We start from the raw sequence: 23,276 nt of genomic DNA, 5'->3' as shown, positions 1-23,276 counted from the left end.
CATGATCGATCAAAACTGCGATATGATCGAGACGATATTGAAAGGCGAAGGTTAAGATGCTAAAACAGCAAACTGCATTTTTTCTGTATACGAAGCTGCATCACGAAAAATCAGTTCCTTTAAAAAAATATATATGTCCAGTACTATGATTTCTTTTATTTTATATTTTAAAAAAAAAACGGAAGAAATAGTTTTACAGAAAAAAATAAAAACGCAAAATTTAAGAGGAAAACGTAATTTCTGGCAATTCCAGATGCTCATGTAAAAACAGCAGTTTCGACTCTCCTTATTGCATATTTGAAAACTTCTATCATATTGTATGTGACGATAAAATTTTTTCAACACATGCTGTTAAGTAAACCTAGTGCTTGTTTCTGGCGGTACGGAACGGTCCTGCGTACCATACCTTTTCCCTATACTTTAAAAATGCGATTTCTCACAAGGTTATATATGCAATTTAAAGGGCTGTTTGACGATGATACTGATTTGCCTTAATTGCCAACTGCGAAGATTTTTATATTCCAAGTATTGGCCAGAAAATCTTGGGCTAACATTTAGTAAAGCCGAAACTAGAAAGCAGGAAAATTGCGCTTACATGAAAGGGACACCTTTGTGGTTTCCGGAAGTATCTGTAAGAAATAAAATTTCCTGGCCACACTAAGCACTAGGGATTACTTTCCTGCATATACATTAATAACATATACAATATTACTTTCTATATTACTCCGAAATTTCCTTGTATATTTTTCGCAAAGTATTGAGACTATAAGTTTGGTAATACGATCTGGCAACAATGATCCTCGCACAGGCTGTATACTGCTCTTTTTTTCTTTTCATTTTTTTTTTTAAAAGCTAAAGATACGTTAAGGGAGATGTACTTACAGATAATTCATTTTAACGGGAAAAGAATACAATTTTGTTAGCCCCCACATAACAATTTAGTGTATTAAAACAGACGTTACTTTGAAAAATACAGATTTTAAGATGCTCCACTGATATTGTTAGTACAAGCATGTGAAGAACTTTTTGCGTAACATGTACTGAGCTTCTTTATTTCTCGTAAAAGGATACTTTTATACATATTCGAAATATCGGAAGTTTTTTGCTGGTTCTAGGAATACAATTACGTAAGTATTTTTCTAATTTTATTTTATTTATTTATTTTTTTGTTTTGTTTAAAAGACGTCCTTTTCATACATGAAGATGCTTCTAAATTTTTTGGGTACTTTTCATCACATAGTTTGAGTTTTTTCTATGCTATTGGATGCTCATTTCTTCGAGTTAGATATTGGTATCTATTTTACTGTCTATTTCTTGAATTGCGTGTGTCTATTTTCCAAGCTTTTAGTGCTTAAACATTCGATCTCTAATTATGATAACGATACAAGCTCCTCAATTTTTAAAATTAATAAAACAACAAAGTATCTTTTCATCATTGTGCTTTATGCAACTAGATTTGTCATATTACAATTAACAACTTGTACATAACAACGTGAAACTTTACACAAATTAAGTTCACAAAACCATGAGACAAAATGTTGCAAGAAGCACACGACGGATTGGGAGGGGAGGGTCAACATATGAACCCTTCACATACAAAGCAGCACACTGATCTACGCTCGCTAAACAAATTGTAATGAAATCTACAGGTTTGTTTTCTAGAATCCAGATCGCTGCTTTTTTTTTTTTTTTTCTTTCTTTTTCTTTTTAAATAATAATTTACACTGTTTTCCACGACGCTACAAATCACAGCCTTTTCACTCGATCTTCTCTAGAGGCAGCATCGTGTCGCTGAGACACGCCGATCCTTTCTCCAGTCGATTAAAGCTCAACATCACACTGTGCAGGTCTTCTAAGCCAGGGCGAGGAACAAGACCTAATAACAAAGCCAACTTCACTGCTAGCGTTGCTCGTTTCTCTTCAGGTGCGTTTTCACGATCTGGCATCATCTGGAAAAGCATTACATTAGTTTTAGTAATTCAATACGAAAAGCTCAACATGATGATATCAGATTTTTTTTTTGGGGGGGGGGGGATTTTAACGACGAAGCTTTAAACTTTTAAAGCAGTCATGTCCAACTGGACGATGGATGAGATAGAGAATGCTTTTGGAATCAGAATAAAATGAAACACTTAATTCAATGTCCTACGGCTAAGCTCTTTAGGGTAATGGAGACGTATGATTTATGAAAGTGAACGACTATGAAAGAATCGGTGGATTAAGGATGTGAGAGGATACAGTGAAAACCTCCGGACACGATACTATCCAACACACACTTACATTGACTTGGAATCGAAACAGGAATCCCTTGCACTAGAAGTGAGTGGTGTGCCACTGCGCCCCCTACTATCACAAAAATGACAGAAACATTAGCGCAAATGACAGCAAGGGAGATGCAGAGAAGTCTTTAGCATTCAAGGGAAATATGCCTGCAAAACGACGACTACATCAACGATATTGTTCTTCGTCTGTCATCAACACACTTTCTGAACGCAAAAGTTTCCTCCCTTCCTGCTCCTTGTTCTTTTCGTGTGATTTACTGAGAAGGGAGCTCCATATTTATGACGTCACAGAGCATTCAGTTGGAAATTACTGACCTAAAGTAGGTGTGTTCAAAACATAAGATTAAAAAAAACACCAAGTTTCCTATACGATATTCCTTGCATTCATACAATTTGCTCCATTTCTTCACGGAAACCAATATTAATCCGTACCTCAGCTTTTGCAGACCCATAGTTTGTCATCGATTTACGTATTAGACTTTTTTTTTATACCTGAAACAACTTTATTGCGTACAATTAACTTTTTTTTTTTTAAATTTTTTTTTTTAATGTACGAAATACCCTACTCTTCTTTTATGGTTACCCTTGCGCTGTCTCTGCTTCCAATCCATTTGTAGTTATGAATCTCAGAAACGACGTATTTCCGGACACTTGATCCAATTCTGAAATTTCTTCGTCATTGTCTATCATCACTCTGAGTTTGTTCCCAGATCACGGAAACATCTTGTTTATATATATATATATATATATATATATATATATATATATATATATATATATATATATATATATATATATATATATATATATATATATATATATATGGAAACACCTGAAAAGGTGCAATTTACTAGGTTAATATGGCGTTAGACCAAATTTCGCCTTCAGAACAGCTCTGATATGGGGTGGAATCAAAGATAGTGAATTGCAGCAAATGAATATTGCTTCATTCCGTGTGCAGTATTCAACCAATTATATGAGAGAAAATGGAGGCCGAATTCTGCACCGGATTCGTCTCCAAAACGGACTACAGATGTTCAAATATGTTCAAGTCCTGGGATTGGGTGGGCCAGGGATGTGTTCAACTTCATCCCACGCTGTAACATCTCCAGCTGTATGAATGGTCACATTATCATCCTGGAAACAATATCTGGTCCATCGGATATACACGGTCACCCACAATGGCGACATAATCACAAGCAGTGACGCAACCGGTAAGCGTCAGCACAAGACCCACTGAAAACCAGGATATTGCGATCCACAGAATCACAGAGCCGCCACTACATTTCATAGCTGATGGGCCACACACAAACACGGTACGTGGTTTGAAGTATGATGAACGATCACTCATCCGAGCATGTGACACGTTTCCAGTAATCGGCGATCCATGTTGCATTTTCGCGGGACCACTGGCGTCGTGGTAAAGCGTTAAGGTTCCTTATCAGCGGTTTTGCCCGAGCAACTCGATCTTATATATTCCCCCTATATTCATGTCATGTAACTCGCGGCCGACTATGGTTATCGACACAAGCTCTGGACGCTGCTGCTTTCTGTCACTTACACCATAATTGCACGACGGTTAAGTAATAACCCGCTTTAATGCTCGGCGGATCTGTCACCACGTGTTTTCTTCTGACCAGTGTTCCTCTTTGCCGATGCGGTTTTGCTTAAGTTTTGTCATCACCTTGGGCAAGCCCCTCGCGACGTACCAAACACATTTGCCACTTTCGCCATATTCACACCACAAACCAATTGTTAACAATTTACCCTCGTCTGTTCAGTTCACTGCACTGCCGTTTTACTGCTCCTCACATAGCATGGAGTTTGCCCTAACACACCGCCATCAACAGCCCGACGATGAAGTCACCACCTGACCACTGCCAGCCTAGACACCTGATGTGTTTTCGTTAAATTGATATGTATCTACATATGAAACTGGAATATTATTTTGCTGTTAAAAGGAAGTATCATTTGGTATCGGTGACTTTAAAAATCTACATTTCTGCTAGGATTCTAGTCGCATATTTAAAATTTATATGATATATATTAACATATATAGTATTTATTAATGTAAAGACTTTTTAAAAACATACCTTATCAGCCACGTGTTTATGTACAAGACCATCACCATACACATGGAACACGGAGAAACCGTCGTACCAGCTGTAAATAATAAATAATTTTTATTTCAGTGTTGCAAGCAGTTTTATGGTATCAGAGTAGATTATAACGATAATTTAATATACCAAAAATTAAACAACGGAGAGGAACTAATATAAAACAATGTGGATAAAATTTAATTAAACAGAGGAATCCCTTTGTTGCGCTATTAAAATATTCAAGCTTTCAATCTAAAACAAATAAATAACAGGATAAGACCATCTTAAAATTACATTTCAGTTGAATGTACTACAGTTATCATTTAAAACAATCAGCTGGATCTCACAAAATTTTACCTGGCTAATACATTTAATCTAGATTTATTTAAAGATTCTGCAACGTTTTTTAAATTTACATTTTCAACATACAAGTACTAAAATCGTACGATCTCTTATATTGTGATTTGTCACTTTCAAACCAATGTTTCCTAAATAGCATTAACTAATATTATCCATATCTTTTGCATGTAAACTTTATCAAGTCTTCTCTTTTGTTAGGAAGACATTCTAAAGCTCAATAATTATTTCAATACTCACAAGTATGTGAATAATAGTTCACTTTCATTTTAAAATGATGAAGTCTTAATAAAGCATAATGATAAAACACAAAATACATCACAAGGATATAATAATAATAAGCAATGAACTAAGATCTAAGGATATTTCGTTCCATACGGCTTTACCAAATAAAATAAGTGTTAGAAAAACCTCAACCGACTACAGCTTTTGGCAATCCGATAGACCGGTGTTCAATTCCCTACCAGTCTAACTATATATATTGTTAGACTGGTAGGGAATTGAACACCGATCTATCCCTGAATTTCTCTGTCTTACAATTGTTGGCTTGGCAACAACGGATTTGAAGTACTAGGAGGGGAAGTCGTAAGAAAAAACAACGAAATCTCCAAATAGAGCTCACAGTTCACGGCTTGAAATACTCAGTTTCACCTTCATTATTTAATGCAGTGACACTGTTAGAACAAAATAATACTTTGGTAAATGCAAAAAACACCTTAATTGTAGATAAAATACACATGCTCTTCGACCACAAAAGTCGTTTAAAAAACAAGAAGAGTTGTTAAAATGTTCGTTCTCTATTCATACAAGAGGAGAACTTTGTATTTGTTTCGATAATCATCGTGTCGAGTTGTTTCTTTTTATGGAAATTCAATACTTTTGAACCTGGTTCGAATCCCACTTGATGCTTTTATTTATTTTTATTTTGCAAGTTATTCTGAAAAAAAAATATTCTTGCCGTAAACTTTTAAACACGGAGGTGATTGACAATTTTCTAGTCGATCCAAAATAAGAAGTCGCACAGCCACAAAATATTTTCTATATATCCCAATATGATTTATACTTTGTGCAAATCACTTCTTACATCGATCCTCAAGATTTTCGTATCCCCGAAAGTAAATCCCTGTTAGCCCTAGTCACTCCTTGACCACTACTAGAACATAGTTTATTTATATTATTATTATTATTATTATTAAAGTAAACAACATTATTATTTAATTTAAATAACTGTGTTTTAGAACTATTTTGTTTATTACAGACTAAATACAACTATTATTTAAAAAGTAGTTCACAGCAAACCAAAATAACATGATACGTAATCAAATGCAGTTGAGTTCGTTCCTCTAGTCGCTACCTTAACTAAGATTTTGGGGGAATTGTTATTCTGGCAATACTATAATTTCTATGGATGGCAACACTGAACATTCTTCAGGTTCATATATTCTGTTCTAGAATAACATTATCTATGATTGTGGTTAAGTTGCATTTCATTTACCTCTTTTCATTTATGAATAAACAAGCAAAAGAAAAATGGTAAATTTTGTATTATTTTTAGTAAGGCAAGCTCTTAAGCCCATCACATAAGAGGGATGATCCTCGGTGAGCACAATATCCGGGGAAGAGGGAACAGAGGAAGAGGAATTGGACTTGTATGTTAGGTACGATCCCAGCATTCGCCTGGTGTGACTGAGGAAATCCAGCAAAACCTAACTCAGGATGGCAGGCTTGAAAAAGCTGTTACACTTCTTCGACTGAATGTTCCCACCGAGAATCGAACCTGGGACTGCTACTTTGCAAGCTTTAGTTTTCGATTTAAAAAAAAAAAAAAAAATGTATTTGTAGTATAGGACGTTTAAATAAGCACTGGACATAAAATGTTACACACTTAATTCTCTTTCAAACAGTTTTTGATTGAAATAAATATCTCCTAAAATAGGGACTGAAGTGCAAAATACGCTTATACACCTATACAAAATGGGTGCTCAAAATAAAACATCTAAAAAGTGTTTAAGTGTTCTGATTGCTTGTTTTCAACTCGCTAAATACAGTATAACTCGTATACAAAAAATAAAAATAAAAATAAAATAAAATTTTGTTAGCAACCTTTTAATCTGAAATTGGGTGACTTCAAATGGATTGACCCTTTTTTGTTACGATATGTTTGGAAAACCTACTTTCAGAATATATTAAATAAATTTACCTGCAGAAATTACGTTCATATCAAAAATGATTTAAAATATGCCTAAAGCACTTGGGTTTCCAGACCCGAGTACTGAATTAACACCTGGGTCTCAAAGTTTTACTCTCCATGGGAACTTATTTGGTGAATGAGCCTATGTCTATATCAAGACACAACTCTAATCTCTTGAGTTCACTCGAGAGGTGCTTCGTGAGACTGCATAGAACACTACGGGCTGTTTTCAGTAATGTGATTTAAATTGGGACATTGTATAAATTAAAACCTAAATGTGTTTTCCAGCTGTATTTTATGATTAGTTAAATTAACTGCTAAATTACGTTAATAAAATCAAAACTTACGATTCTTGATCCTTCATGCTTTCTTTTAGTTTCCACAGCTTGATTTTCCAAAACATTGCTAGCACCTGAAGTATAAAATAGTATGATTAAGTTTTCAGATCGTATAGAAAATTACTATTTTCTCTTCTACTAAAGTCAAAATTGCGCTATTTTCTTTCGTAGAATATTTATAACAATTTAAAATAATCATTTAATTACTTTTTCTATCTATGCAAATGAAACTTTTATTATATTTATATACATATTCTCAGAATGCAAGAACTGTAATTTCCTCATTTCTAAGATTATTACGAAAATTTAATACAACATACTGAAATATATTTTTGAGATTCGTCTGACATTATTTGTCCTGAGAACCAGTAAGCATTGTCTAAAATTAATCTAGCATGAGATTTGCACACACATGATCCGATTTCCCATATTTTTTATTTAATAACAAATACAAGTTTAAATCCAGGAATGCACCTAAATATTTATTACTGCCAAAATTTTAACTGAAAATCCTACTTTCATTAATGACTTATTCATTTACATAAATAGAAATTAATGTTTCCATCAAGGCCTGCAGTGGCTCAGTGGTAGAACCCTGGGTACGTAGGGTTCCTAATTCGATCCCATAGTGGACAAACCTGTGTGCATCGACTTTCTCGGGGTTTTCCATCTTCTCCGACTCTCTTCATTCCATCATTTCATTCCTTCTCATCATTACTGTATCTTAGCCTACACGGCATTATCGTGGCTGTGAAACTGAAAGTGTTTTTTCGCTGTTTCAATCATATCTTATGGTTTCCATTTTAATGAAAAAATAATTTCAGCTATGGTTAAGCTTATATCTCACATCATAAACCATTCCACATGTTGGTCTGTATAAATTATACCCACTGATAACAGATATAATATGTAAGTCACTGACGAAGGTAAGAGTTTTCATTGAAAATTTCGGAATTAACAAGATTCCTGAATTTAATAGTTACAATCATGTGTCAATTTAGTTCCTTCAACAAATACGACAGTTTTAAGGTAAAATACGTTCTCACTTTTCAATGGTATTATGTATGATCCAATCTGATAGGTTACATTTCGCTGACTTTGTAATTTCAAAAGCTAGTTTTTTTTTTCTCCTCTATTTTAAAGTTACAAAAATATCACATTTCGTATTAAATTAAAAATGTCTACAATGTATGTACACATCTTAATATACACTTAGTAATGTTTCAATCTATCACACTCATAGTAACTATAAATGTGATCTTGAGATTCCTATATTTAAATCCTCGACTTCAAAGATGTCGGTGAACACATTACGAGACAAAAATTACCAAGAACATATTATATACAGTTTAGGGCACAAGATCTAAAGAAGGGAATGAAATTAAATAAAAGTTCCAGGAAACCGATGAAAATACGACAAGTGTTAGTTGCATGGATATGGAAGGCCACAAAATAAATCATAAGCACCAGAGATTAAGAGCTCCACCACTACAGAGATCAAAGCCTCTCATGAAAAACTTGAATATTTTTTTTATTTAATTTACCTATTTATTTAATTTAGTGTAGTATTTAAGTACAGATTCAGTCTCGTCTTCATGTATTTCAATTGCTTCTCTAGTATAAGGAAATACATTTGTTTTTCAACCTGGGATATGGCTGTAATCATACACGTTTCTAGGCTCAACGTACTTTTGAACTTGTTTCTTGCAATAGCATGCTACAAGATAAACAATATGACCACTCCTAGTCCTCGATATTGAAATTTCAGATACCCGTATTAAGTTTATTGATTCTACACACAGTGACTCACGCTCTTAATCATACGAAACGACACAATGAATTACGACATGCTTCCTCCTTTGTGTATATCTGTAATTTAATATTTCTACTTGATCAGCCTTTGCTTCTTACTCTGCTGGTCAAAGTTGCCTCCGGTTGCACGCACATACTTTTGTCATCGCTCAGCCACCAATTACATTCCATGACAAAAAGCCTGGAATTGCAATGAGAAGTCGTCCTCAATTGCACGGTGCACAAGCCAGCTCATCAGGGAAGTTCTTCACTGTCAAAAATGTTTGTTTGCTGAAGCACAGCGTCTCTTTTTAGCATTGAGGGTATATAATACACGGATCTACAGCTTACGATGAAAAAAAGTTGAAGAAAAAAATGCGATGATGACAGCCCGTTTTGGTTAAATTCTTCAAGTGCTGAAACTGAAGAGGTGCGTCTGAGCAAAAAAAAGTTTGAGATTAATCCAAACCGCTATAAATACGTTCAAATATCAATAATCACCCACCGGGAATCGAAGCCGGGATAACGTGCACAGGGCTCGCGCGCTAGCCAATTAAACCAGTAGAAACTGACAAAAAATTATCAAGATGCCGGGAAAGGTAGTAGTCGGTGCAAAAGATAGCAGACTATCAGTGGGGAAGAAGGATTTCATACTGCCGCTCATGGACAGTTTAAGAAACGCTTTGGCGTGCAATATCATGTAACATGAGAACACTATATCTATTCACCACTACTGGCTGTTTACGGACATAACGACCCATACTGGTGGTTTCGGTTTACGGAGAAAGATATTTATAACAGTTCGCCTTCATCATAGACCATTATACCTCACTACCACCTTTTGCGGATGAAAGGATGGTTTTCGAAACTATCCTGGATATTGATCCCGACCTCAATCATTTATGATTGTCGTATAAGATTCGTTTTTGATCAGAAATGATAATCCGCTACACGGAATTCTACCGATTATTCCGTACATTCAGACAACTGTACTCCTCCAAATGGGAATCCTTGTTGGCTGATGACAACCCTTGTGGCACCTGTGATTGCGCGGGGTCGCACAACGACAATGGTATGGTGTGTGTGTCTACACACACCAGATTGCACCAATACTTTTCCGAGGGTCTAATTCCAGGAAGTTCCTGAGAGGCTTTCGAAACATGCTGTTGGTCGGAGGCCAGTGCGCTCATTTTTTAATGTTGTGTCATGGGCTCGAAATTCCGCAAACCAACAGCGTATGGTAGGTTCATTTACCACCCTTGACCCAAATGCACTGCTGTTTTTCGAGGCTATTTTAGATGTGCAGAATGTTCTACTTTGAGCTCGTAAAGGAAAATCATAATTTTGTGTTCTCTATGGTGTACTTTCACACTACGACGTGACAGACTGGACACCCCAGCCTTTATTCTGAACCTAACCGGAAATTACGACACCATACGCGTGACCTTGGTCTGCCCATTGGTTGTGTTACAGTCAGTACTTTTTCAATAAGACTTAAAACTATACATTTTAATCACACTAACTCAATACATTTCAGTGTAAATTAGCTAAACGCTGTATCAGGAATTTGTTATATATGATATAATAATAAACTGAAATTATTTCGGCAGTTTGAAATACATTATGAAGTCTTGTTAGTAGTATTTTTAATTCTATTAAAGTATATTAGACACTTAAAATGTATTTAATATAAAATTATCTCTCTATAACATGATTTCTTTCTTACCTTCAAACCAGATAAGCCTTTGATTCGCCAGCGAACCTTCACAGTGCCATCCTCGGGGTGCATTGTTATTTTAATAATTTCTAATCTTACATACGCAAATTTCAGATGTCCTAGCGTTCGAAGAACCGCAATTTGTTTTACATAATTATACAAGCCTCTGAAATTAAATTAATTATTTTGAGAACAATGACAATTGGAAATACTACACAGAGTAATCCGAAAGTATAGAAACATTAAAATAAAATTGTAACAATGATGAAAAAGTCAGTCTGTGGGTTAATTTCATATTTTCTACATCGTCAGAATTTTATTTAGGTGTTTCCACACTTTTTTTTATTACCTTATATACTATAATTAAAAAACAAAATTACTGTTTTATTTTTTATGTTTTTTGACGCAATTAATTAACTGTAACTTGTTACTAGTGTATCAATAAAAACTATAAAAGTCATATCTAATATAAATATAATTCAAGGTGAATAATACAAGGAAGAGTAGCAACCTTAAATTAAGCTATAGCAAAAACAATTCGATTTGCGATTAGTAAAAACATAGCAGACAGAACAAAAAATAAAATAGCACTATATATACACAGTTATTCACTGTATATAAAAACAACACTGTATACAACTTGAATATGACATACGATATTTTCTTTTATTGATGGCTATATACTTGAATTAACAACAGAAGTACCGAGGCAATAAATAACGCCAAGTACTACCAAAGGGTAGCTGACACGGTTTCTCGAGTTCAGAATAAATCGTGCTGCAATGTTTTGTTTCACATTCATACATGGAAAATACACTGTGGCAAAATACATCATAGCAGTGTTATTCTGAACACGAGGAACCGACACTTCCGACCTGCCACTGAAGCATTCCTTGTCCATACTTGTCAAGGCTTGCCTTTTGCCCACTTTGGACGCACCTTGAAATCAGAACATCAGAAATCTTGAGAATTCTGTTGAGATCATATCTGGGAATTATATCCTGTAGAAAATCCCCTGCATGTCCATTACTCATTGATAAAATATACATTTTTAGACTGCATATGTACGTTTTCTTTAAACGCTGATATGGGCCGCCGTCCATGATTTCTCGAATTCGAATTAGCGCGTGCTGAAAGATAGCTTTTCACAGCCCTAGCTATGAAACTATGCGGGTTTTTTTTTTTTACAACAGGCCTATATATACTTACTCTAACACCCTGTATATAGGTCTAAAGTTCACTGCATGCGAGTATACAAATAATACAATACAATCCTATAGCAAACCCACTTTTTTCTTTCATTCTTTTTGAAATTACAGTTTTAACACCAAAATAGTAAACTTTACTAGCACTTGGAATCTTTTGTGCCAAAACCGGAAGCCAATAGTTATATGATTTCGATGGGCAATGGAACTGTCCTGAAGGAACAGAATTCTTTTTTCAATTTTCCGCGGCGTTGGACTTTCAATTTGTCAGAAATATCGCATTTTATTTCTATTTTAAGCAAAATAAATTTGATTTATATCACAGATTAAAAAAATCGATTTAAATCGATGAGCCTTGTATTGCTTCAGATAGTATATTCCTTGATTATATTTTTAGTTTCATTTTAACTCGACACAACTGAATTGAATATCTAAGCCATTTAGAGGTTACGGGCAGTTTAACAAGTATAGTAACGTGGGTTCCTGTCACCACGGCATGGCGCGTCCTCAGGTTGCGGATCGAGGAGAAGGCCTCTAGATATAGAGGTTAGCTGCGAATATACTGAATAAGCAGTCGCGGAAAGACGACTAGGAGTGGTCCTCCAACTTGGGGGTTTGGATAAGGCTAACAACCTCATACTAAAAAAGTTCAGAAACAATTACAAAAGCCGCGGACAAGGACTGGTAATTTGGCACGACCTCAGCAAAAGAAAATAGACATGAGATTTGGCACATGGAATATTAGAAGTCTTTATAGGGCAGGCGCGTTAAAATCCGTAACGAGTGAGTTAGGGAAATACAGGATGGACCTAGTAGGAGTTCAGGAAGTTAGGTGGGAAGGAAACGGATCTGCTAATTCAGGAAATTTTACGTTCTTTTACGGGGAAGGTAATAAAAAACACCAATTAGGAGCAGGGTTTATCGTTCACAAACGAATATTACCAACAATTAAGCGGGTTAAATTTGTTACTGACATACTTTCTTTTATTACTCTCAAGGGTCGGTGGTGTGATATTATTGTTTTAAATGTACATGCCCCGACAGAAGATAAGGATGACGATATAAAATACAGTTTTTATGTAGAAGTGGAACGGATATTTGATCAATTCCGGGATACCATATGAAAATTCTATTAGGGGATTTCAATGCGAAGGTAGGACGAGAGGATATTTTCAAACCGATTATAGGGAACGAAAGTCTACATAAGGAAAGTAATGACAACGGTATTAGACTCGTGAACTTTGCAACACCCAAAAACCTAATCGTGAAGAGTACAAAATTTCCATATCGCGACGTTCATAAATACACATGGACCTCACCAGACGGAACACACACAATCAAATTGATCACGATTTAGTAGATAGAAGAAGACAATCTAGCATAATTGATGTCCGGTCGTTTAGAGGGGCTGATTGTGACACTGATCACTACCTGGTAGCAGCGATAATAAAAGAGAGATTATCGTTGAATACAAGAAATTTATTCAATGTCCGAAAACGGAGAGATTTAATTTAAAGAAATTAGATGAGAGCCAGATAAGAGAGGAATACAAGATTGAAGTTCCGAATAGATTCACGGCTTTAGAAGATTCGGAGTGCACTAGTGTTGAGGATACTTGGATTGAAATTAGAGATAGTATTAAAATTTCAACAAAAGAAAAATTGGGACACGCGGAAATACATAGGAACAAACCATGGTTCGACCAGGAATGCATTGAACTAGCAGAGAAGAGAAAACAGGCAAAATTACGTTGGCAACAAAATCCGAATGAAATTACTACACAAAATTTCGTCGACATCAGGCGGGAAACTTCCAAAATTTTAGAACAAAGAAACGCGATTTTTTGAAAGGAACTTGAAGATAGTAGTACAAATAAAAGCATTCGGGACATGTATACGGGCATCAACGAATTTAAGAAAGGCTATCAACCTCGTGCTTATATATTAAAGAAAGCTGACGGAAGAGTTCTCACTGATACGGATAGCATTTTAAATAAATGGAAAAATTTCTTTGACGATTTGCTGAACAACGCAGCCAAAAACTAATGAGTGTGGAGAAAAGGAGATACACACCGCAGAACCGTATATTCCAGAACCTAACCGAATAGAAATAGAAACCGCTATAAAGAAATTAAAGAAACACAAATCTCCGGGTGTAGACGAAATTCCGGCTGAGTTAATTTTAGCTGGAGGCGAAAAATTGTCGAACAAGATACACAAACTCATTCTTCTTATCTGGAACAAGGAAGAATTACTACAACAGTGGAAAGAATCAATCATTGTTCCAATTCACAAGAAAGGCGACAAAACTGACTGTAATAATTATCGAGGCATTTCTCTTCTGTCAACATCCTATAAAATCCTTTCAAATATTCTACTAGCAAGATTGACCCCATACACAGATGAAACTATTGGAGATTATCAGTGCGGATTTAGACGAAAACGATCAACTATTGACCAAATATTTCCCATTCGACAAATACTCGAAAAGAATTCGGAATACAATTTCCCGGTACATCGACTATTTATTGATTTTAGAAAGGCTTACGGCTTTCACATCGAAATTGGCCTAAAACAAGGAGATGCGTTGTCGCCATTATTATTCAACTTTGTCCTGGAATACGCTATAACGAAAATCAAAGATAGCAACCAGGGCCCAGAGTTGAACGGTATTCACCAGGATATGGCATATGCTGATGACGTAAATTTAATAGGGGATGAAAGGAGAACAATAGAAAGAAATATAGAGATCTTATTAAACACTTTCACAGGGGCATAGGTTAAAAGTAAATGCAGAGAAAACTAAATACATGGAGTGCGTCGGGACCGCAATACAGCAAATTATAGATGCGTTAAAATATTAAATAATACTTTTGATAAAGTGGATACTTTCAAATATCTAGGGTCAATATTAACAGACGAAAATCATATTCACGAAGAAATTAAATGTCGACTAAAAGCAGGGAATTCATGTTATTATTGAGTTCAAAATCCCTTGTCGTCACGAATTTTGTCGAGGAATTTGAAGCTTAAAATATATAAAACGATAATCATGCCTGTTATTCTATATGGTTGCGAAACATGGTCGCTTATTCTGAAAGAAGAAGACAGAATTTGAGAAGATCCTGAGACGAATATTCGAATCCAAGAGGAACGGAAATGGGGAATGGCGGAAACTTCATAATTTATACGGTTTACGAAACATTGTTAGGGTCATCAAGTCTAGGAGGCTTAGGTGGGCAGGTCATGTAGCTAGGATGGAAGAAAGTAAAAACGCTTTCAAAATCTTGACTGGAAGACCAATCGGAAAACGACCATTAGGAAGACCTAGACACAGATGGGACGGTAATATTAAGATGGATATCGCAGAGATAGGAATACAAAGTAGAAACTGGATCTAGTTGGCTACGGATAGAAGTCAGTGGAGAGCTTTTGTGAACGCGGCATTGAACCTCCGGGTTCCATAAGCCATAGAGTTAGTTAGTAACGTGAAATACCATGGACTACCTGATTACCTCCTTTTCAGAACTCCTTGTACGAATAAGGTGGCAGCTAGTTGTCTTTTTTCCCCCCTTAACTCGTAAAAAGTTAAGAAATGACTAAACAGAGAGTATGTGCTTGTTTTACATCCGCCGGGATTAAGTTTTCAACAGCTGGATGTACAGAATAAACAAAATTTGCTCAATGAAGGCAAGAAGAATAATCTTTATAATAAGAAAATTTTCCTGTTGCATAATCCATAGATAACAGAAATTTTCTTTTAAATTCCTGACTGCTTAACTGATTTAAAGGTAAACTGAATAATAAAAGAAGAAAGAGAGAGAGAAAAAAAAAGTACAAAATCTATCAACAATGGAACAGATACACTTACACCGTTCTAGTTCCCCGTATGTTGTTTTCGAAAATGATATCTTGCGAATAGATCGTGTAGTCTAAAGGTCCCGTGAAGAGGCCCGGCAACTGAAAAAAAAAGAACATAGGTATCTTAACATTTATCCAACGCAAGCAAATACAGAGAATGTCCCAAAACTACTGAGTAGATTTTAAGTTTAGCATCCCTTTCAGCTGCATGGTTATATGAGAGCGCAGACTTTCTGCTTAACGTGGTATCCGAACCACATAAGCTCCCGCCGGGAATCGAACCCCGGGTCTCGCACGCCAAAGGCGCGTACGCTAACCGCTTAGTTACGAAGGAGCTCGTGAGTATATTTTATAATCCACTATCAATACTGGGCAGAAGCCAAACAAAGCTTACTTACTAAAGAACAAGTTGGTTTTCAAGAAATAGGAATTTTCTGAAATTAAAAACTCTCTGGACTGATCTCAAAGATTCTTAAACTTTATCTTCTGTATTCTGGTATGGATATTTTCAAAATCGTATTAACAGTTTTTTTTTTTTTGGCCCATTGATTTATATAGGAAATCGCTTTTCTGTTTTCCTTGAAACTAACTAGAATTTTAATGGGTTTGATTTTACTGGTTTCTTCTTAGATCTATTTAAATGTTTCTTATTTCGTGAAAGTTAAGTTTAGTGATTTATAATTTTATTATTTAATAAACAAATACAGTTCTTATTTATGAAGCGAAAGTATCAGTCTATGAGCAACGCTAACATGAATACTTCACAAAAAAGAGCTGCAGGTCGCATACGAATCTAGGCGAAAACAGATATTTTTAATCCTTGTTATGACGCAAGACGCCTCAACCTGTCAGTCACGCTAATTCCCAATAGTTGACAGTCAGGCTAATAGATGTCGCTAGTTGGGTTGCCTTCTACCTGATACCAAGAGATGTCGCTAGCATATAGAGAATTTACAGAAAAGTTGAAGTTTTTTTTGGGGGGGGGGGCGACCGAAAACAAACTGAGTTAACTTGACTCGAAGAGGAAATCAATGAAATCAGAAAATTAAAATTTACAGTCCACTTAAATAGACTCGGGTTCGATTTCCGGCGGGAGCTCATGTTGTTCGGACCCAAGATTAAGCTGTAAGTCCACGTCTCATATATCCTCACTGCTCAACGGGACGCTTAACTCAAAATCCAATCCAATCAAGTTCAGTTAAAAGAAGACACAAAAATCATTTTTCACATAAATCAATGGGCTAAAAAAATGTCGAAAGTATTCAACACCCATAAATGTCGAAGTGCTATCAGCAATATCAAGTTGCAAATAAAAATAATAGGTTTAGAGGGGATAGAATGAATAGGAATTAATTACGAAAGTAAGTCAAAAATTATCTACATTTTAGCCCATAACACACTCTTCCAATTGTCATTATTTTCTGTATATGCGTGCTTCGAGTTACAACAACTGCAGTCACGTGTGTGAAACTTGATCACGATCGTCATCTGCCTTCCGGCTCTTAACAATGCCAACACGTCCGTTCCGTTAGCAGCTTGTATCAAGGAGGAAAAACGAGCAAAGATCCGATTTCTCTGGTCGGAAGGTGTGAAAATAGCTGAATTTATCGAAGTCTTTTATCAAACCAATCGGAAAACGACTATTAGGAAGACCTAGGCGCGGATGGGAGGACAATATTAAGACAGATCTCGCAGAAATAGGAATACATAGTAAAAATTGGATCCAGTTGGCTAAGGACAGAAGTCAATGGAGAGCTTTTGTGATGTGGTATTGAACCTTCGAGGTCTACAGGCCACAGGGTTGGTTGGTTGGTTAATTACGAAGACAGTACTTTATCACGTACATTTTTTTTTTTTTTTATCGAAAAGTTTAAAAAGTGGCCGGACTAGCATGATGCACAAAGGAGCAGGGCTCTCGTTAACTTTCACCACGAACGACACGATTCAGCAAGCTCGACAGATTGTTCTGACGAACGGATGAATGACCACCGATGAGGTAATGTCTGCTTTAAACTAAGTCATGGTTCTGCCCAGTCTTAGTTTAAAATCCATTCTACAGGAAGCGAAGCAACAGGGGCTTCGTAACCAACCGAAAACCTTCTTCTTGGAAGTAGTACGTAACCATGTGGATCGCTGGACTAAGTATATTAATAAGAGAGAGAGAGAGAGAGCGAGAGAGACCTGCTTTGATTTTGAGTTTAGGAGCCGCGGTGGCTCAGTGATAGAGCGTTCACCTCTGGTGCTTGGGGTCCCGGGTTCGATCCCAGCCCCCGTCAAGTAAACTTTGTGGTGGACAAACAACGTGTGCGTGGGTTTTCTCGGGGTTCTCCCGTTTCCTCCCACTTTCTTCATTCCAGCATTTCATTCATTACTCATCATCACCTTCTCCTTTAGCCTAACCGGCATAAACATGGGACGTAAAACGCAAAGATTTCATTTCATTTTTGATTTTGAGTTTATTGTTTCTTTTAGCAGCAAGGCTATGAGATGTGGACCTACAGCTTAACGTGGGATCCGAATCACATGAGCTCCGGCCGGGAATCGAACCTGGGTCTCCTACGCCAATTGCTCAGCCACGAGGGAGATGCTCTTTTCCTCTTTCTCTCTCTTTGTAAATATATGAAGACTACAGGGGGAAAGGAGGCAAGTCAGTTTTTTACAATTTTACACAATTGCTTTGTTGTCCAGTGATTTACCTACTTCTTCCCTGCCCAGTGATTTACCTACTTCTTCCCTGCAGGCAAACTCTTTAGCATTAAACTTCTTAGTGACTAACCTTCTTCTTACTATGGGATTTAGTCCATACGAACTACACCTTTCAGACTACATTATTCTGTTGTTAACTCATTTTCGACTATTTCTTGACTTATCTCCTTTTACCCCTGTGGTCTTCATGTATAGACGTATATACATTTAAACCTTAACTTCTTTAGGAAAACCCGCTCTAAAAGCCTCATGAAGTTGATTAATTTAAAGTTTAGCGTCCCGTTTAGCACCAAGACTATAAGAGACATGGACTTATAGCTCAACGTGAGTTTCGAATTACACACGAGATCACAGCGTAAATCGAACCTAGGTCTCCTGTGGCTCGTGATAACCATGTAACTACGAGGGAGTTCTCATGAGATTAGATTTCACACGTGTAAATAGCTATCACCTTCATCCATTTTATACCCCAATAAACCCTACTTTCTTAGCTAATATTGAGAGCATTCAGTGGAAATTGAGGTTTAGTGTGATATTTCGGAATAAATCTATTAACAGGATACAGAAGAGCAAGGTGAGCAACTTTTAAATTTATTTACATGACAGCTCTTTAAATTAAGTGAAAAGGTATGTCTATCGTCAATAGATGACAGCAAGTTTCTCATATTTTTCCAACGTATTTCTAACGGAATAACAAATATTCACAATAATTCAATCAAATTCAAGAGATGAACACTGAAACCTCGTACAAAGGCAAAGTAAATCAATAATTAAATGTTAATCTGTGCATTCCTTTGACATTTTATTCCATTTATTGTTAAGAGAGGTTTATTATTAGAAACATGTCAACGTCCATCCCTTGAATTGAACAGGATTATTGTGAGTATTTATTATTTCGTTAGAAATACATTGGGGAGATAAGAAAAATGTGCTGCCATCTATTAGCGATAGGTGCACCTTTACAATTACCTTAAACCGGCTTACATTAAGCAACAGAAAACTCTGGCTTCACAGTGCTACAACAATTCGAGTCTCGACAACTTTTACTTCGAGTCTCATTGCCATATTTCTGGGTTTCTACACAGCAGTTCTCTACTTATTTATTTAGCTCGTTCCCCAGCTTAATGAAGTAGAGCCAAAAAGAGTTCTGTGCTTATATTAAAACTCGAACCCGGAACCACATGTGTTAATCATTCGCTTGTAGGTGAATAGACACAAAAACATTTACTTTACCGCATAAACAGCATGTGTTTAAGTTGGTCTGAATTCTTCTATCCATAATTCTGTTGCGTAAAAATGAGTTATGAATTAAACACACTTAATTTTATGTCCTATGTACATTTAAGCCTTCTACTCTACAAAATAGTCATTTTAGAAATTAAAAATCTTAGTTTTTTTTTTTTTTTTTAAATATAAGATACGTGGCATACAACGACCTTTAAAAAAATACCACCTAAGGCTCTCTTCTTTTGTTATGCGTTTTCGAACATTGTGACTTTTTGATCCTATTCAACCTCAAATATTGGAAAACGGGCACATTTGAAAAATCTTGAATTTTCTCAAAACATTGGTTATTTGCGTAGTAACAATTGGTCACTGAAACTTGAAAATTTGATCACTGAAACTTGACTAGTTTTTAAGTTTCTTTTTCCTTTTTATGTGCCAAATTCGGTTTATTAGCAAATAACTACAACTAAATTGATGGCTCATCTTACAACTAAACTAAATTTGTTAGGTGTTAAACAATATAATTCAGATTAACAGCGCACATGTTGTTTTATTGCAATAATATTTTACTGGAAAAAACAAACAAGTAAGTGTTAATCATGTTTTGTAAGAAATAATTATTTTTTATAAAGGCTGTTTTGTCTTGATATTAAATGAAAGCAGAAAACAACCATTTTAAACTTATTTTTTACACACTAAATCCTCTGTACGTGCGAATTTACAATATAATACAACCGTTAGCGATGTTCTGAACATGGGCACTGGATTGTCCAAGTACAACATAGCTAGAATGTGATACAAGCCGCGGTCTGAGTGAAAAAAACACCGAAGAGTGAGACAGTGCATGACTGTTCTGGGGGCGAACCAGGTAGCGTAGTGATTAACGCATCCGGCACGGTACGCCGAAGATCCTGGGTTTGAGTTCCAATCCAGTCATCCATTTTTTTCACTCTTTGTGTATTCCTGTTTTGTCTTGTACAGTTTTTGAGTATATTGAATTCACGAAATAATTGAAACCACTTACTTTATTAAAAGAAGGTCCTATTTGGCTTACTATTTAAACAAAATACAGAATACAAACAAAAAACATATTTTATTCAGTCGGCTCGCACAAACGGTCCCCAGCCAGTTGCTTGCCTTTTAGTGACGCTAAGACATCTTCCTTTGACAGCAACTCTCCCAACAAACTATAATCGGTATGTAAGTAATGTTTGGTGTCACGTTGTTGTCATCACATATCATATATCGGGCTTTTAAAATTTTGGATATTTTACCAATTATAACTGGATGTATATATGAAAATATGCAGATATTTTAGTTCCTTTTCTTAGTAAGACTAGATGCAGGCCACAAGTTTTATAAAGCACGGATAGGTGGCCAGATCTTTCCTTCAAAGTTTAAGAGTACGCTTAAATATGCATAACTGAACTGAACTGAACTATATGTTTTAATATCTAAAATATATAGTTTAGTTGTAGAATGAACCGTTAGTTTACCTGTACTTTAGTTGCTAATAAACTGGATTTCGCCATATAAGTAACTCAAAAACTAGTCATGTCTCAGTAATTGAATTTTAACCACTTGTTACTACGCAAATAACAATTGTTTTGTGAAAATTTGAGATTTTTCAAATGTGTCCCTTTTGAGATATTTCACGTTGAATATAGTCGATTTTCGAACAATCACAATGTTTGAAAACCCGTAACAAAGAAAGGAGGCGAATCTCAGGTATCAAACTTTTAAAATTTATTTATTTTAAGGAAAAAGTACACCACGAAACTTCTAGAAAAAAAATAACAACAATGAGTATTATTACTGTTTTCATTAAAATGACATTTGCGCTTTCAAACTTCAACATTCAACATTTTTAAAGGTATTTGTAGTGTAGCAAGCTTAAATGTAACAGGACATATAATGTTGTTACTTTTAACTCTCAAGTGTTTTTTATTTAAAATCAATATTCGAAGAAATAACGTAGCTACAACGTTTACCGCAAACCTTTGTACAGCTCATAATAGGTTTATGCGCCTGTAAAATAAAATGCCTGTCCGCAGAAAAAATGAACATTTAAAAAAATGAATGAATATTCTTTTCAATTCTCTAAATATGGTAATACTTTGTGTATAAAAAATAAAAATAAAAATAATCAATTTTGTCAGTAAATATTATTGGTTGATTTGATATAGATTTACTCCCCTTCGATATGCCAAATAATTATATAAATACAAGGAATACAAAATTATTTAAAGTATTGTGTGATACTTACGGTGTTATTAAGAACAGTATACACTTTGAATAACTGTTCTTGAGTAGGTCTTTCATCTACATTTGGTTTTGGCTCCATTTTCTGGCCTCCGTATCCTTCAGCGAGAAAAATCATCTGCTTCTCAAAATCTGAAAACAATAACCTTTGATTCTCTCCGATGTTGACATCCGACATATAACTTAAGTAGAGAGTCTCGCATTCGTTTGGATTGTCCTTTCTAACACTGTAACAAGTACGCACCTCGTCCTGTTCACTCCTATCACAGACTTCAAATTCTTTAACGCTATTGTTGCAGCTGCCATTCCGTATGACGATATCATCTGGACTAACTGACGTGGGCTTTGCGCACGTCAATAATGGGGTAAAATTATGGAAAGCTGTTGTGTCCTTAAAGGCTGACGTGCGCGCTAACAAACTACACAACAATGATGGGTCAAAAGGGCCTAACATAACAGTCTTTGTTCTTCTGCCCTGTGCATCCAACTGCTGACCCTCAAGCATACGACTCACATCGTGCAATTTCAGTGTATCTCGATTCCAGTCTACTATTCCTATGGTGACCCATCTTCCTTGCGATGAGCTTTCGGAGTTTAAGTCTACGAGGGCCTGTTTCTTTGGACTGGCTGGAACGCTTGTCATACATCGTGCCGACAGGAACTGAAATGTGAAAATAGAGTAACATATAAGAAGTGAAAATTTGACCAGAAAACATAGCTACGGTAAAATGAAATACATACAATACACACTAAATGAGTCATTTGCAGGGACGCTGACAGTCAAAATAAAACACGATCCAACTTTACCAACTTTCTAACAGGTAACTACATCAGGTCACCAAATTTTAGGTCTGAATCCAGAAGCCAGATCAGAAATAAATCAAATCCTTCCGTTTTACGTCCCACGATTATGCCGGCTAGACTAAAGAAGACGGTAATGATAAATAATGAATGAAATGGTAGAATGAATAAAGTGAGAGGAAATGGGAGAACCCAGAGAAAACCCATGCACACTGTGTTTGCCTACCACAAAGTCCACTTGGTGCGAGCTGGGATCGAACCAGGCATCAGAGAAAGGCAGATCAGAGATTGGTAGCCAAAAAATTGAATATATACCAAATACCTACTGCCAAACTAAAATATTTGGTTGGCACTGACCGGAAATTTCGCACTTTGTACTACATACAAGTCCATATATTTCGTACAACTATCAAGCCTATTTTATGCACAGGACATGCCTT

The 23,276-nt window shown here is 35.8% G+C and overlaps 1 protein-coding gene across 1 annotated transcript in view; it reads right to left on the bottom strand.

Annotated features, from left to right (window-relative positions):
- Positions 1 to 1,422: 1,422 nt before the first annotated feature.
- Positions 1,423 to 23,276, bottom strand: part of LOC145690071 (uncharacterized) — a 31,063-nt gene continuing 9,209 nt past the window's right edge. The window contains exons 2-7 of the mRNA XM_081764588.1: positions 22,040 to 22,696; positions 15,851 to 15,939; positions 10,785 to 10,941; positions 7,277 to 7,341; positions 4,376 to 4,445; positions 1,423 to 1,949 (exon numbers count right to left, since the gene is read on the bottom strand). Coding sequence (XP_081620714.1) covers positions 1,758 to 1,949; positions 4,376 to 4,445; positions 7,277 to 7,341; positions 10,785 to 10,941; positions 15,851 to 15,939; positions 22,040 to 22,696 — 1,230 coding nt within the window. The 3' untranslated portion in view covers positions 1,423 to 1,757. The remainder of the gene's footprint in view (positions 1,950 to 4,375; positions 4,446 to 7,276; positions 7,342 to 10,784; positions 10,942 to 15,850; positions 15,940 to 22,039; positions 22,697 to 23,276) is intronic.

This window comes from Thermobia domestica, chromosome 7, assembly GCF_964235325.1.
Source record: "Thermobia domestica chromosome 7, izTheDome1.hap1.1, whole genome shotgun sequence".
NCBI classification, from domain to species: domain Eukaryota; kingdom Metazoa; phylum Arthropoda; class Insecta; order Zygentoma; family Lepismatidae; genus Thermobia; species Thermobia domestica.
This window is presented reverse-complemented; position numbering and strand designations above follow the sequence as displayed.